Source organism: Micropterus salmoides, unplaced genomic scaffold (assembly GCF_014851395.1).
Source record: "Micropterus salmoides isolate LMB-PRFRI ecotype aquatic unplaced genomic scaffold, ASM1485139v1 Ms_hic_scaffold_4, whole genome shotgun sequence".
Classification (NCBI taxonomy): Eukaryota; Metazoa; Chordata; class Actinopteri; order Centrarchiformes; family Centrarchidae; genus Micropterus; species Micropterus salmoides.
The window spans coordinates 12,055,402-12,069,838 of record NW_024043372.1 but is presented as its reverse complement, the minus strand read 5'-3'; the positions used below and the strand labels follow the sequence as shown (position 1 = coordinate 12,069,838).

The following is a 14,437-nucleotide window of genomic DNA, read 5'->3' as shown; positions in this document are numbered from 1 at the left end:
ATATTTCACCCTCTCTGTTTTACTTTCTCTCTTTCTCTGTTTCAATTACACTTGCCCTTCCTTTCTGTTTGCAGCTTTCTCCTTATTTGGTTATAAAGTTAGTTTAGTTAGCTATTGAAGTGTACTCAAAAGTAACTCTAAGTATAAAAATCTGAAGTTTTTCTTTCTTTTTGCAAAAATTTTAATGTTTAAATTAAAAATGCAAGCTGCAATGTAAAATATTCACATAACAGTATCAGGTGCATTAAGAAGGTCCATATATAGATTTCACCTGATCCAGAGCAGTTGCTGGTCCCACATTGAGCCCTACCGGTAATTACATTAACATAAAGTATCCACATATTTTTTCCAAAATATTAAATTTTTTTCCAAATGCAAAGTTTCAAATCTGAACATCAGCTCTATTTGAGCAATTTATTGTGTGGGCACCATATTACACTTGCTTCTGCAGACAACTGGTGAAACTAGCTTGAACCACAGTGGACTACAATGCAGCCACAAGGCAAGGTGCTTGTTGAGTAATGGGCTCGTCGGCTTCTTTTTCTCAACTCTCAAAACCTACTCACTCCTTCACTCACTGCAGTTATTTTGCTCTTGCAGCTTAACCCTCTAAACGTGCTGTACATGCTTGATTCCTAATTTTTTTGGGCACTTGAGAAGTTATTTTCTCATTGTCAGAACTCAATACTTGGGTTAGAAATACACAAGGCAGTTTAAGGGTGTAGTGGTATGACACAAAATTACAAATTGCAATACAAAACAATTTGGAATGCCACAATTTTATGATAAATAAGCATATCTGAGGGTGGATTTTTACCCAAAACGTGTGTGACAATCACACAGACAGCAAGAGGATTAGCAGAGGCAGTTTGAGTCACTGTGCCAGTGGTCCACTTTACTTAACTACCAGCCACACTGATGTACTCTTATACAACTGCAGCTGATCTGTGCTGTCCTGTTTGTGTGTCCTACCACCACAGGGTCAATTCTGCTGAACCGCAGCACATTGGGGCCATAATGAAAGTATTAGTTTCTAAACAAGAAACAGGAATGTTCAAGTTAAAAAGAAAGAAGAAATACAGGCAGTGTGTAGGGTCTATAATGGAGGACTAGGGTGAGGAGCAGAGAGAAAGACCGCAAAGTCCTTACTATCCGTGTGTGGTAAATCCCTGAGTCTCCTTCACTGGGTCTTGGGACGGGCTTCATTTCATCTGGACTCTTACGAAATGCTGGAGGAGGCTCTCAAGAGAGGACAAAAGGAGGAGGATTTTTTCTAAGAGGACAGAGAGCTCAGGGTCACACGTAGTCCCTCGATTCCCCGCTGATATCAGAGATGGGCAGAGAGAGTTTGATCTCACACAAAACCCTCATTCTAACTCTCTCTCTCACACACACGCGCGCGCACGCACACACACACACACACACACACACACACACACACACACACACACACACACACACACACACACACACACACACACACACACACACACACACACACACACACACACACTTCTGTGCATGGCGTAGGTTAACATGCACAGAAATGCATGTGTGCACAATGTGATGAATTGGTGCTCGTCATGGACACATACAGCTGTACTCTGTGACCTTTCTGCTTTCTCAGTAGCAACCATTTTAGCAGTGGATTCTTTTTTCTCCCCAACCTCCTAAATAAAAGAATAATGGTAGAATGTTGATACAAAAGACTGTTTGTGTTTGTTGTTAAATGTTAATAGCTATACTCTATTTCACAACATGACAACAGCACAGTAAGCTATATGACAAAGTTTGTCTCAGTGCCTTAAAAGCGAACGCACCCCACAGAAGGAAAAGACTTTGGCTTTGTAATGATCCTCTTTCCTCACTCATTCCCTCTTTCTTCCTTGCCATTTCAACAGCAAAGCCCTAAGCCATCTTCTTTTTGAAGTACCAACATAAAACTATGCACAAAATCACCATGTTAAATTTATGGCCTGCCATTTCTGACTGACTACCTCTGATGTTCCCATCGTGACATCCTCTAAATCCAGACAGTTTAAAAAATAGGTCTCAGCAGTGCACAGGCATGAGACCTTGCAAGACCAAAGTGACAATTTGTTTCAGTCCAGGATAGACAGACACACACAGACACAAATAAACACTTGGCTTTAACTACTGTGCATTGCAATGAAATTAAATAAATAGTTTGACATTTTGTGAAATATGTTTATTTGATTTCTTGCCAAGAGTTAGATGAGAGGATTGATGCCACTCTTATGTTTGTCCAGTAATTAAAAAGCTACAGCCAGCAGCCGGTTAGCTTAGCTTAGCATTAAAAATTGGGAACTGGGAAACAGGCTCTGTCCAATGGTAACAACGTCCGACTAGTAATAGTACTAATTACCACGTCATATCTGTTAAAAAAAGGTTTGGTTTATACAGGGCTCCTGTTTCCAGTCTTTATGCTAAGCTAAGCTAAGCTACATATTTACTGTTCAGACATGAGCGTGGTATTGAGTCTGTGATCTATCTCTCGGCAAGAAAGCGATTAAGTATAATTCCCAAGATGTCGAAATATTCCTAATACTGGTACATGCTTTTCTTTCCCAGCACAGTACAATCCAAATACATTACCTGCTGTATTAAACAACAAAGTGTATAACTTTGTATTCTGACAGAATATCTTTGTTTTTTTGGAAAAAGCTTCTCTACATCCACACTCCTCTCTTCTCTGCTTTAATTAACTGCAGTGTATCGACTGCACTTTTGTCAACATACACTGAGCATTTTGTATGAAAGACCAGCCTCCAACAGTTTATCAGAAGCAATATCCAAAGTGTCCTGTATGCCCATATTGAAAAGGAAAGTACGACAGGATGTTACCAAGTTCTACTCTACTCTAAGATTTGCTGCTTTCATTCAGATGTATCCTCAAAGCTAAGAGGGCCCTCATTATATTGTGGACAATTGATCCACAATCGGAAGCTTATGGTATACATTTGACATCCAGATGATGGCTCAGGGGGAGATTTGGCAGGTACATAACTATGGCTCAAGTAATTGGGCTACAGTGGACACTTTTGAGTGACCAAAGTCAGCGACAGCAGGCGGACAAGTTGGTAATGAGAAGCAGCAGAGGCGTGCATTTTCACACACAGTGCAATGTCAACTGCTTTTGGTAACACTAGAACAGTAGGATCAAGGCACACTGTGGAAGGAAGCTTCTCTTTTGGCTCTTTCTTTTTCAAACTATGCTTTTACTCCTCTGCTTGGGTGCAGAGAGGCTGTCACAGTCCAATTAAGTGAGAAAATATGAGAGTGGAAAAACAAAGACAATGGCAACATAAAGTTACTTAATAGGCTATTGGGCCACCACATTCAGCTCAAAGCGGGTTCACTGGTAATTGGCACAAATTCAAGAAATCTACCAAGAAGATGCAACAACATAATTCTATGAGATCCCATCAAAGCTGTACCAAGTAGATCCATTTAAGGTTGTTTCAATGCAGCGTACCGAACAGATAAGCAAATGTCCTTATTCAGTAATTAAAACAAAACCCAGCTTCTCTTTCTTGCTGCCACTGGGTAATGTTGCTGTTATACACAGGGTCAAATTGCTTTAATGTGTGAAAGAGTTCAGATTTGGTCCTGATACATAGTTTGCTCCTGACTCATCTCACAGCAAGTCATTCCTTGCTTCAATTGATAGTCTTTTCGGTGTGGAGTTTGTATCTTCTCTCTGTTTGCAACCCCTCCCTGCGCTGCTGCGAGGCTTCTCAGTGTGCTGAAATTCCCACCAATATAGCAATGCAATGAAGTGGCCTGCCCAGGTGTTTCTTAGGCTGTATTCGGAACAGCCTACTACATACTACTGGCAACCGCATTATGTAGTACGTAGTATACAGTATGACACAGTTGTTTGATTTATTTTGCAATATGCTAAGCCAGGCTTTGCCAGTTTCCGGTTTTCAAAATCGGAACAATGTAGTACAACTTTTTGAAAAAAAATCTTATGTAAGGAGAACAAGCCTGCAGCCGATCTGTAGCAGATGTTTGCTTTGGTATATTGTAAATGAGAATTATATGAAATAAAAGCAAATAAAAATCAAGTACTGTAACCACAAATGTAACTTTACACTAACAAAGTAATGTCTACTTAGAATAATAATAATAAAGCAACAAGAGTCCCCTTTCATACCACTATTGTTGTTTTTTTTTTTTTATCAAAGTGCTGTAAGTTTTTACATGCCTGTCCATCACGAGCCAGATCTCTTGATTTAAGTTAAAAACTAACAACATTACTCAGAATGTAAAGACAGAATAACAGCGGTATGAACATTTAAACTGTCTCACAGCTGCGGGTCTTTATTCTCACATTGTTGCTGGACTCGTCTGCTGCGTTGGCTGCAGCGGTCTGTGTGGCTGTGAGCTCCGTGAGCCAGAGATGGGGACTCGACTTGAGACTCGTCCTCAAAAGACTTCAGACTCGACTCGGACTCGACTCGGACTCGAGGCGCGGGACTCGTGAACTATGTTTATTTTTAGGACACCTGTCTGTCTGTATTCCCTCCCTCCGTTACCTATAACCTGCCAATGTAACATCTGCTGCGCGCGGCCGCACGTGAGAGAGGACAACAAACACCGGCAGCTGCTGAGCCATTTATCATAAACTTTGGCTTTAAAACTTCATACAACAAGACCCAAACAAAGAAGCGCTGAACGCAAATATGTGTTGAGTGAACATGTTTAGCATTGGCCATCTAACGTTAGCTTGCTTCTTGCTTCAGCTACGAGCTTATTCTGACTGTCGTTCGTTATGAAAAGATGACCACATCACATGGTTGTGCTCTGTAAGTTAAAAACATGTTACAGCTTTATTGTTGACCATGTAACTTTACAGTATTATTTAGTTAACTTTACACTGGGTTTGAAACTCAACATGATTTGTTGACTTACAGTAGTTTATAAGCTGTCATTAATTGTAGAGGCATTGTACATTAGGCTACATGGTTGTGCTCTGTAATTTAAAACAGATTTATTGTTGATTATGCAATGTCACAGTTTTATTGACTTACTTTATTACTTAGTCAATAAAACTGTGACCTTGCTGTCAATAATTGCATTGCACATTACATGGTTGTGCTCTGAGACTTGAGACTTGACTTGGACTCTAGCTCAGAGACTTGACTTGGACTCTAGCTCAGAGACTTGACTTGGACTCTAGCTCAAAGACTTGACTTGGACTCTAGCTCAGAGACTTGACTTGGACTCTAGCTCAAAGACTTGACTTGGACTCTAGCTCAGAGACTTGACTTGGACTCTAGCTCAAAGACTTGACTTGGACTCTAGCTCAGAGACTTGACTTGGACTCTAGCTCAGAGACTTGACTTGGACTCTAGCTCAAAGACTTGACTTGGACTCTAGCTCAGAGACTTGACTTGGACTCTCGCTCAGAGACTTGAGACTTGACTTGGACTCTAGCTCAAAGACTTGTGAGCATCTCTGCCGTGAGCTGACGTGAGGACCAGAGGGCTCCATGAGCTGACTTGTCAGCTCGTTAGTTTCCCCCGCCGCATTTGCGGAGCTTCTCAACTCCGAAAACGTTCGAGCACATTTTCAGTAAGTCAACAATTTTCATAAAATTGCCGATGTTTGAAATCTACACAGAAGATTTCTCCCCTCAAAACTCGTTAGAAGTGGATTTAGTGATGAAATACCGTATGAAAATTGTAAAACAAGTTCTGTTGTTTTCCTCTAAAGAAAAGACCGGTTGTTGTTACGGTTCTAGCGCTTTGCATTATGGGTCACCGTACGCGAGGTAGACTGGTCTGATGCATACTGGAGATTTTTTCAGAATCGGTACGCCAACTGGGTATTTTTGGCATACTGCAGATTTTGCTTTTGTTTGCATACTGCATACTACATTTAGGCCTAATCAGTACGTACTACTAGTATAGTAGGCGGTTTCAAATACAGCCTTAGACTTCCTTCTCCCCTCACCCCACTGTCCTCCCCACAACACTGAAAAGGAGGAATCTGCTCAATGTGTGACAGTAAATTTGGATGCCAGATATTGCCATGGAATGTAACATTGATTATTGGTTCATGCTGTCTGCTTTTTTCAGGGTCCCATGCAATAAATAACTCTTGTTCTGCCTTCCGATTAGCTGAGGTTATTTTGAGTTTACAAGTTTTGTGACACGCCACCTAATTAGCCTTGAGTGTAATCGTGGCACAGTCCTATTTAATTATTCATGGAATATGATGTACAGTAATCCTCATGCTAATGTAATTATTTGGTGTCCATTGTGCCTTGTGGATTTTCATCCTGGAAGGATGAAAAGGACTGTTGCTTCACCACGGGAGCAAAATCTGCACTCAGAATGGCCTCTTGTCTTTTGCATTAAGGCTGCCCTCTGTGGGTGAATTTAGACCATACCAAGAGGTTACATAACCCATTGCTTCCATCGTATTTCATATCCCTGATTTACTCAGCTGTTTTCTTCATTTCACTTGTAGCCAGTGCATACATCAAGACGCCTCCAATAATAACTTGCTAGCAGAAGCTGCAGTTACTCATAGAGGATTAAATGAATTATGCCCCTAGTGCTCCACAGTCCTTCATCAATTATCCATCTTTCACAGGATGGCACCAAGGTCTTTTGGGGTTTTCGTTCTGAAATGAGATATCTACCCTTTTGAAAAATGTGCTGCAGTCCTTTACGGCAATAAATCATAAAAAAACTGTCACAAACTGGATCCTCTGTATCTTATGAATCATGAATAAGGAAAGTCAGTTGATCGGCCACACTCATTATGTATAACATCTTGTTGCTGCATTGGAAGACAGGAAGAATGTGTTTGATAAAGAACTGGAGCTGAATGGTTATATTTTGCTCTAGTTGTGTGAAAACCTTGAAAGTGTTTGATTTTCAGTTGAAGATGAATTCTGTTTAGAACCTGGGAGCTGAAAAATGCTTTCAAAAGCATTGCATGATGCAATTTCATCAACCTCTCTCAAAGGTTATCTCCAACAGCAACATATTCTACACTCCTGTCATATCTGCACGTCTGTACTTGTGTCTCTTATCTTAAACATGTTTATGCAACTTTCTTTCTTTTTCGTTTCTTTTCTTTTTGTTTTTTCAAGGCACTACACGGCTTCCACGGGAGGGGGAGGTGCCAGGAGTGGACTACAACTTTATCAGTGTTGGAGACTTCCGGATCCTGGAAGAGAGTGGACTTCTGCTGGAGAGTGGGACCTATGATGGTAGGTATTAACATAGTGTTAAAAATATGAGAAACCTGCGTGTGTGGTTGCATGCATTTATGTACACGATTCACACTGACAGCTCTCTATAATGGAGTGAGTGTTAGCTCGATATTCACAGTCATTATGACTTACAGCCTGCCTTAGTGAAATGTGACAAGCGGGACAAAATGTATTGATCAGTGAAATATGATTAAAGACTTGTTGGAAGTGACAGATTAGCAGCGATCCTCGCAGCCCTTCAGATGAACTCCAATGTTCAGTTTTCCCCACACTGCGTAGTAGTGCTTTATATTTAAACAGAAATGGAAATACTGTAGAAATCAGCACATGGGTGTAATTTTTTTATCAGCAGGGATTCAAATAAAGTGTATATTTACCAAGAGTAAATGCTTCACCAGCCAGTTTTTTAGAACCACAATTAATCAGCAGATGATGAAAGCTGTGGTATGCAGGTGTAGTTAGTGGGCTAAACAGTGAAGTACAGTACGTAGCCACCATTGTGGTTCGGTATTGCAAAGGTTAAGGTGCTACGAGCTACATACATGCATAAGAAAGGAAGGAACCGGCTCTACACTTTGACTTTATATCTAATTTTCTTATATGTTTTGTTTTATTAAATCATTAGCAACAGTGAGCTTATACACACAGACATTTCAGGCTCTGACTTTTTACAATTTATGAGAGCCCACCCTATGTGTGAATTCACATGCACATTTACACGTAAAAATCTTTATTTTTGCGTGTATGCTTGTATGTAGTAGATGTTTTTATGTGTCCATGTGTTGTGTGTTTGTGTGTTTGTGCCAGCATGTCTTTGTATACAGTAGATGTTCACACAATGGAGTGTGAGCATGCAAGTAGCTGTAGCACCTGATGGTGACCTTATGTAAACCAGTCAACCTGCTAATCCTGCCGGCTGGCTGCACAGTCACACATCAGGAGGTCCCACTTGTGTCTTTACTCTCAAGTCATGCTTTATGCATGTGATAAACCGGCCTCCTCCTTTTCTTCCCTCTCTCCTCTCACAGACACAACCAGTAAGCTTTGGCTCATCACAGGCATCCAAAAATGTGGCCCATCACAGGCATCCAAAAATTTTACTTTTAGAGCTATTTAAAGTACTGCTCCTCTTTACTCTCTTCACTCTTAAAAAAACTGCAGTTCATTTAACAGCACCTGACTGCAGTAAACATGTCAGTGGTGACTGATATTTTACAACAAGTAGACAAGCATGGTCATGTTTTTTCTAGTAAGAAGTTTACACAACAAGGGATATTTCAGCTTGGCGAAACAGCTGAATTGCCAAGTATTTACCATTTCTAACACCTTATACTACAAAGGAGCATAAGCACTTGCCCTGCATTGAGAGGTCTTGGAAAGTCAGACGGTCGCAGCGTATTTGTGTCGTCAAGGGATTGGAACGGAGGATTTCTCTCACATTGCACAATGATTATGGCAATAACATGATAATCTTCCCGCTCTCTTTAAGCTCATTCTTTCTTACTGCAAATCCAGGCTGCTGTGAAATAGGAGAGGATTTTTCTAAATGCCCGAGGGGCAACCACTGGTCGCGTGAATTGACCTTCTTTGCACCAGTCTCTTATTCCCATTCAGCTGCGTCTCGTGCTTTCTATATGATGGAGAATTAAAAGATAAAGTCAAATCCTCATCCAGAGAGAAAGTGCATTAAGGTCTTAGAGTAGCTTCCTCTGTGTGTGCACAAGTGTCTTTCTGCTTCTGTGTATTTGTACAAGTTTGTGTTTGCGTGCATTTACAGATGGTGAAGTGCATATTCTAACTTGCAATGGGCTTGTTGAGGCAGGTTCTTCCAACAGTCTCTGATCCTTGTGATAAGGTGTCAATATGGTGGCAGGAATGGCAGTAGACACTTACACACAGATGCAGGTACATACACACACTGTATGAGCACACACTTGCGCATCCGTGCACATAGAAGATATCCTGTCCCTCCTTGTGTTTGGTATAGATCATCTCAGAACTCGAAGATCAGGTTTTAGGAGCTGTCCTTCATCTGTGAGCTGAAGCTGGGCAGGATTTACACGTTTTTATAGAGAGGTTGACCGGGCAGAGAGAGGGAGAACTGGAGAGCAAACTGAGGAAGAGCAAATAATAGAGAGAGAGAGAGAGAGAGTTGATATAGAGGCATGCTGAGCTCCTCAGCTCCCAATGGAAACCCCATTTACAGTGAAAGCAGGACTGCCTTGGCGATGTGTGGATTAGCTTCTCGAAAGTTGGAAGGTTTCAGTATACTATCCCTCAGAGAGAACTGAATGCTCTGATAGTGGCTGCCCCCCTTCCTCTTCTCTTCCTCTAAAACCCTGTCAGCACAAGCGCTGCATGGCTACTGTGGCAGAGAGTGTTGATCTCTCAGCAGCACAGTGAACTCAAAGAGGAGCTAGAAGTAATCGCATCGAGGAATGGGATTTACTCCATTTAGTTGTGCTTGAAGTGCCTATTTTTTCTTTGAAAAGAGGAAAATAAACCAGAGGTCAGGTGTCCTCTTGTATATGTCACATGGGTTGTATTATTTCTGTGAAGTACTGATGAATTACCTTCAGTTTGTAAGTGTACAGTAAGTGAGGTGTGCTCAAGGTACTGAGCTAATGGGATTCTTACCTAATCATAATGGTCTCACTAATAGTCCCAAATGACTTGCCTGAATGTTCATTATGTTAATGGTTAATGTTTAAGGGTTTTTCCTCTACCTAGAGAATAATTCATGGGAGTCATTTAATGCATTGTACACATCATTTCGACTTAAACACTCTCCTTGACTCTTTTATCACTGTGTCACTGCCATCCAAGACCACCCCACCTCCTCTCAAGAAAAAGGGTGATCTGAGGCCAGAACACAACACACATGCATACTAGCCAGCCAGGGTAAGTTTCTGTGGGTTGGTAGGGTACATGCTGGCTGCTCCAAATTGCTCCGGAGGATCCCAGGATGCCTGCCAAGCAGGTGCATCAACCATCTGCGCCAGGCGCTGAGAGCAAGTCTTACTGGGCCTGGTCCCTCTTCAGTCTCAGCACCTCTGAGATTCAGGTTGGGTCACTCTCTGGGAGTTTGTTTTTTTTTCTGACAAATGACATCTGCTACCAGGAAACCCAACATCCTACCAAATCAAGATCTACTTTAAATCTTTTGTTTTGGGATCCCATTTTGATTATGAGTCAAATTTTTACAAGGAGGGAAAACAAATCTGGAGATGAAATTGGACATGAATGGGAGTGCAGAATTCATGCATTAGTAGCAATGTGTGGTATACTGGGTGGGTGGTTGTGTGGCTCAGTGACAGTGTAACGGTCTGTCCATGATCTTGGAAACATTAAAGTGTGCTATTGACCTTGCATAGAGTGTGGATAGTGCCCTTGAAAACAAGAGTCTTTTCATTACCGGTAGCTGATTCCACCACCATGAAATTGCTTGCACGCACTTTGAAAGAGGAGACTCAGTCTTCCTGGCTCATCAACCCTGTGACACGATGATCACAAGTAACGTTGGACAAGCTCCCCTGCTCATCAGCTTATGAGGCTTTCCTCCATTTATAGTGGCAAATGGTGCCACAAATCTTCACTGACGCATTGCTTTCACACACCTCTATATCTGCAACACACATTTATCAGGGGCCAAGAGACATGTTTGTAAGTAATTAATCACAGGGGTAGCGTCTGGCTGATGAATGTCAGCGTGTGACAGGAGACAGGAGGGGATTAGCCAGCAGACCCAATCTCTCTTTGCTATCATTGTGCCACCCCTGTTAATGAAGCCATCTTTGACAAATGCGGATGAGTGTCGCTTAGTAAGCACAGGGTCGTGCAACAAGGGGGGAGAGGCTTTCATCCAGCCTCCTTCTCCTCCTCAACCTTTCCGCTGCTTTGAGGAAGATGAGCATAACTGCATTAACCTAGTTTGCTGTGTATTGTAGTTGGTACGCCTGGGGAGATGAGGCCGTGCTCGAGATGGGCTCACTTATCAGAAATGCTGTTGTGGTGTTACTGTATCATGCTGTAAAGCTACTGGAATGACTGTGATGTTCCTCAGAGCCCTCTGTTCTTCCTGGCATTCACATCGTTGTCAGCTTCCCCCCTTTGTCCCAAGCTATAAAAAGATCTGGACTTGATAAATGCTGCTCTTACATTACAGCATTTGTGATGTCTGAATGTTCACGCTTATGTACATCAAAGGTTCATAATACGATGGTCCCATATGCAGCTGGGTCCAAATGAAAATAAGATCACTTTTATGGAGACTAATTAAATAGCTGAAAATCCCTATTTCCCAGCGGTATCTCACCCTATTCTTTAATTAATCTAATTACAAATCATGATTTAGCTGCGTAGACTCAATCTGATGATCGGTTATTGTAAGAACAGAGTAAATATTTGACCTTACAAATGGAATGCTAAAACATGTATTTGATATTATTGCATAAACACATCTGACAGAACAGCATTTAGCATACAAATAATCATAATAAATGGAAGAGATATAAATTAGTGTGCACATTATTTATAATCCTAATGAAGGTTGAATAATTACTTATTCTACGTTTAAATTGAGTTCTACGTATTGCTTACCAGCCATACATAGATGGATCACCCCATGAGCTAAATGAGCAAATAATTTAACAAAGTTTTGCACCCTATCCTCTCTCTTTATGGAGCACTGTTATCCCACTGAATATTTATAATCCGTAACACAAGGTTTTTCTTCATTAGGGGAAAAAAAGCAAGCTGAGAGATAGATAATTGCTGTATTCAATGATCAGTGTAATTAGTTGCTGGCAAATTCCAAGTGAAATGATTTTAATGTTACATGAGTCATGACAGCCCTATGGTGCAGTTATTGAGGGAAAACAAAGCAGGGGGTTAAGAGACTTGAAAATTATGCAGAGGAAGCAGACCTCTGAAACTTGTAAATAGTCAACCTTGAGTGCTGGTCTGTGACTTTTAGAGATTTAATTTCTGATTTAAATTAGGTGAATTAGAGTCATGTTAGACATGGTGGATGATCTCTCTGACTGTGTCTTCTTTCCTCATGTAACATACACACTTAATGGCACACTACTTTAATTTTTTCTTTGATGTTAGTCTGTAGCCATTTGAGTAAATCACTTTCCTCTCCTCATTCTTCTCTTCCTTTCTCTGTTTTTCTCATCCTTCCTTCTGTAAGGTAACTACTATGGGACACCAAAGCCTCCGGCAGAGCCCAACTTGGTGCAGCCTGACCTGGTGGATCAGGTGCTGTTTGATGAAGACTATGGTGGCGAGGTCCCCAGGAAACGCACCACCTCAGTCAGTAAGATGGACAGGAAGGACAGCGCGGTCCCCGAGGAGGAAGATGATGATGAGAGGCCACCGCTGGTCAATGGACTGCCTGGTCAGTAGATGTCAAAGCACAGAATGTCATTTTAAATAAAGGAAATTTCGCTATACTCTGTTTGTCCTTTGGTTGTGGAATTGTCACATTAGGTCAATGTCACTGTCTGTTTCTCTTGAAAGACATAAAGACTTTGGCTTGTTGCAGATTGCAACCATTTGATGGGCCCAATGGGTGTTTAGGGACACTACAGCACAATGCACATCTCAATCCGTCACATAAAAGGGCTTTTGACTACATCCTCCTGAGCAGATTGATCATATTTTTTAAGCTCTCATCCCTTCTGCTTCTCATTCATATATCAATCACGGCTGGAGTATTTTGCAAACCCTACATCAAATGGCTTTTTTTCCTAATTTGGTGCCAGGTGAAGAAGATTTGTTACACATGAAAATTATTGTTGCGAACTCTTTAAAACGTAGCTTAATATAAAATTGTGTTTAAGAACTAACATGAGACTAAAATGATTTGACCTGCAAGAACTGTTCACCAAAATTACAAAACATATTACTAAACCTTACAACTTATATCTAGCAATGCAGATACTTTTGGTTTTGTTGGTCCAGGTTCTTAAACATTCATTTATGAGAATTCACCACCACAAAACAAAGGAGGAGTGTAGAATTTTGTTTGTGGTGGCAGTAGAGAGGTTCAAAAAATTTTGGACCTGATCTGAAACAAAACCATGAAAAACCTACTAGAAACCGGCCGTGTATAAATCGTCTTCCAAACACAGAAGGAACCAGAGGACATTAAGAACAAATCCCAAGGATAATTCCAATCCAAATTCAGTTGACCTAAACAGACCTAAATAGAGCCATTTGGATATTGAACCCACTCCTATTTTAGACATATTGACATACAGACCTGCGACATTGGGGTAGTACCATCTCTAACCCAAGTAGATTGAAAATAATTTGGACCCAGCCTGGTGTGGGTCCCTGGTCAGATTTTGGTCACTGGGAACCAAGTGGTCCAATAAAGTCCTCTTGGTCACAGCTTTGAAAAATAACAAAAATGCAACAGAAACAGTGACTCCCTTTTTCTGGATTAGAGTTGAAAAATTAATTGGCAACAATTTTGATAATCAGTTAATCACTTCATTTTTCAAGTAGTCATTTGATGGTTCCAGCTTCTTAACAGTGAGGAGTTTTGCTTTTTATTTTTCTTGTTATTGTGAACAATAATAATGTCTTTTGGGTTTGGACTTTTAGATATTGGTAAATGGCTTCTTGGACTCTGGGAACTTGTGATGAACATTTTTTAAACTTTTTTTTATGATTGACTAATTGATTAATTGAGAAAATAATTACAGATTAAACAATGATGAAAACAAATGTTAGAGGCAGCTCTTCTGTGGATAATCCACACACCTCTCTGTCAACAGTTATATCTCAAAACCTGAGAAAACAAAAACAAAAATACCTGCATGCCTAAATACCACAAAAGGGAGACAATTTGTTTTTTTGGGTGATTTGGGTGAACAAACCATTTAATACTGATTTGCTATTAAGCCGCATTTAGTGACTAAACATGGCTGACATGCTGTCTGCAAAGTGACAGTATTAACAGACATATTCAAATGTTCAGGCTACACTGTGGATGAATCTTCCTCTGGCAATGTTGTTACTGTTACCTTCTGATGTTCTATACTACAGGTCACCTTGAGGAAGTCTCATTCAGAGAGCAGGACACTGTGTATGTGATCAATCAGACAACTCCTCAGCTCTCTTAAGGATCAAATCTGTTCTTAATGCCCACAAGGAGAAACAGTCCTGCAA

The 14,437-nt window shown here is 40.8% G+C and overlaps 1 protein-coding gene across 2 annotated transcripts in view; it reads left to right on the top strand.

The window, feature by feature from the left end:
* LOC119886575 (membrane-associated guanylate kinase, WW and PDZ domain-containing protein 3-like) overlaps positions 1 to 14,437 on the top strand; it is a 119,649-nt gene that overhangs the window by 80,057 nt on the left and 25,155 nt on the right. For both annotated transcript variants that reach the window (XM_038697404.1, XM_038697405.1), the window contains exons 3-4: positions 7,133 to 7,252; positions 12,450 to 12,656. In XM_038697404.1, coding sequence (XP_038553332.1) covers positions 7,133 to 7,252; positions 12,450 to 12,656 — 327 coding nt within the window. The remainder of the gene's footprint in view (positions 1 to 7,132; positions 7,253 to 12,449; positions 12,657 to 14,437) is intronic.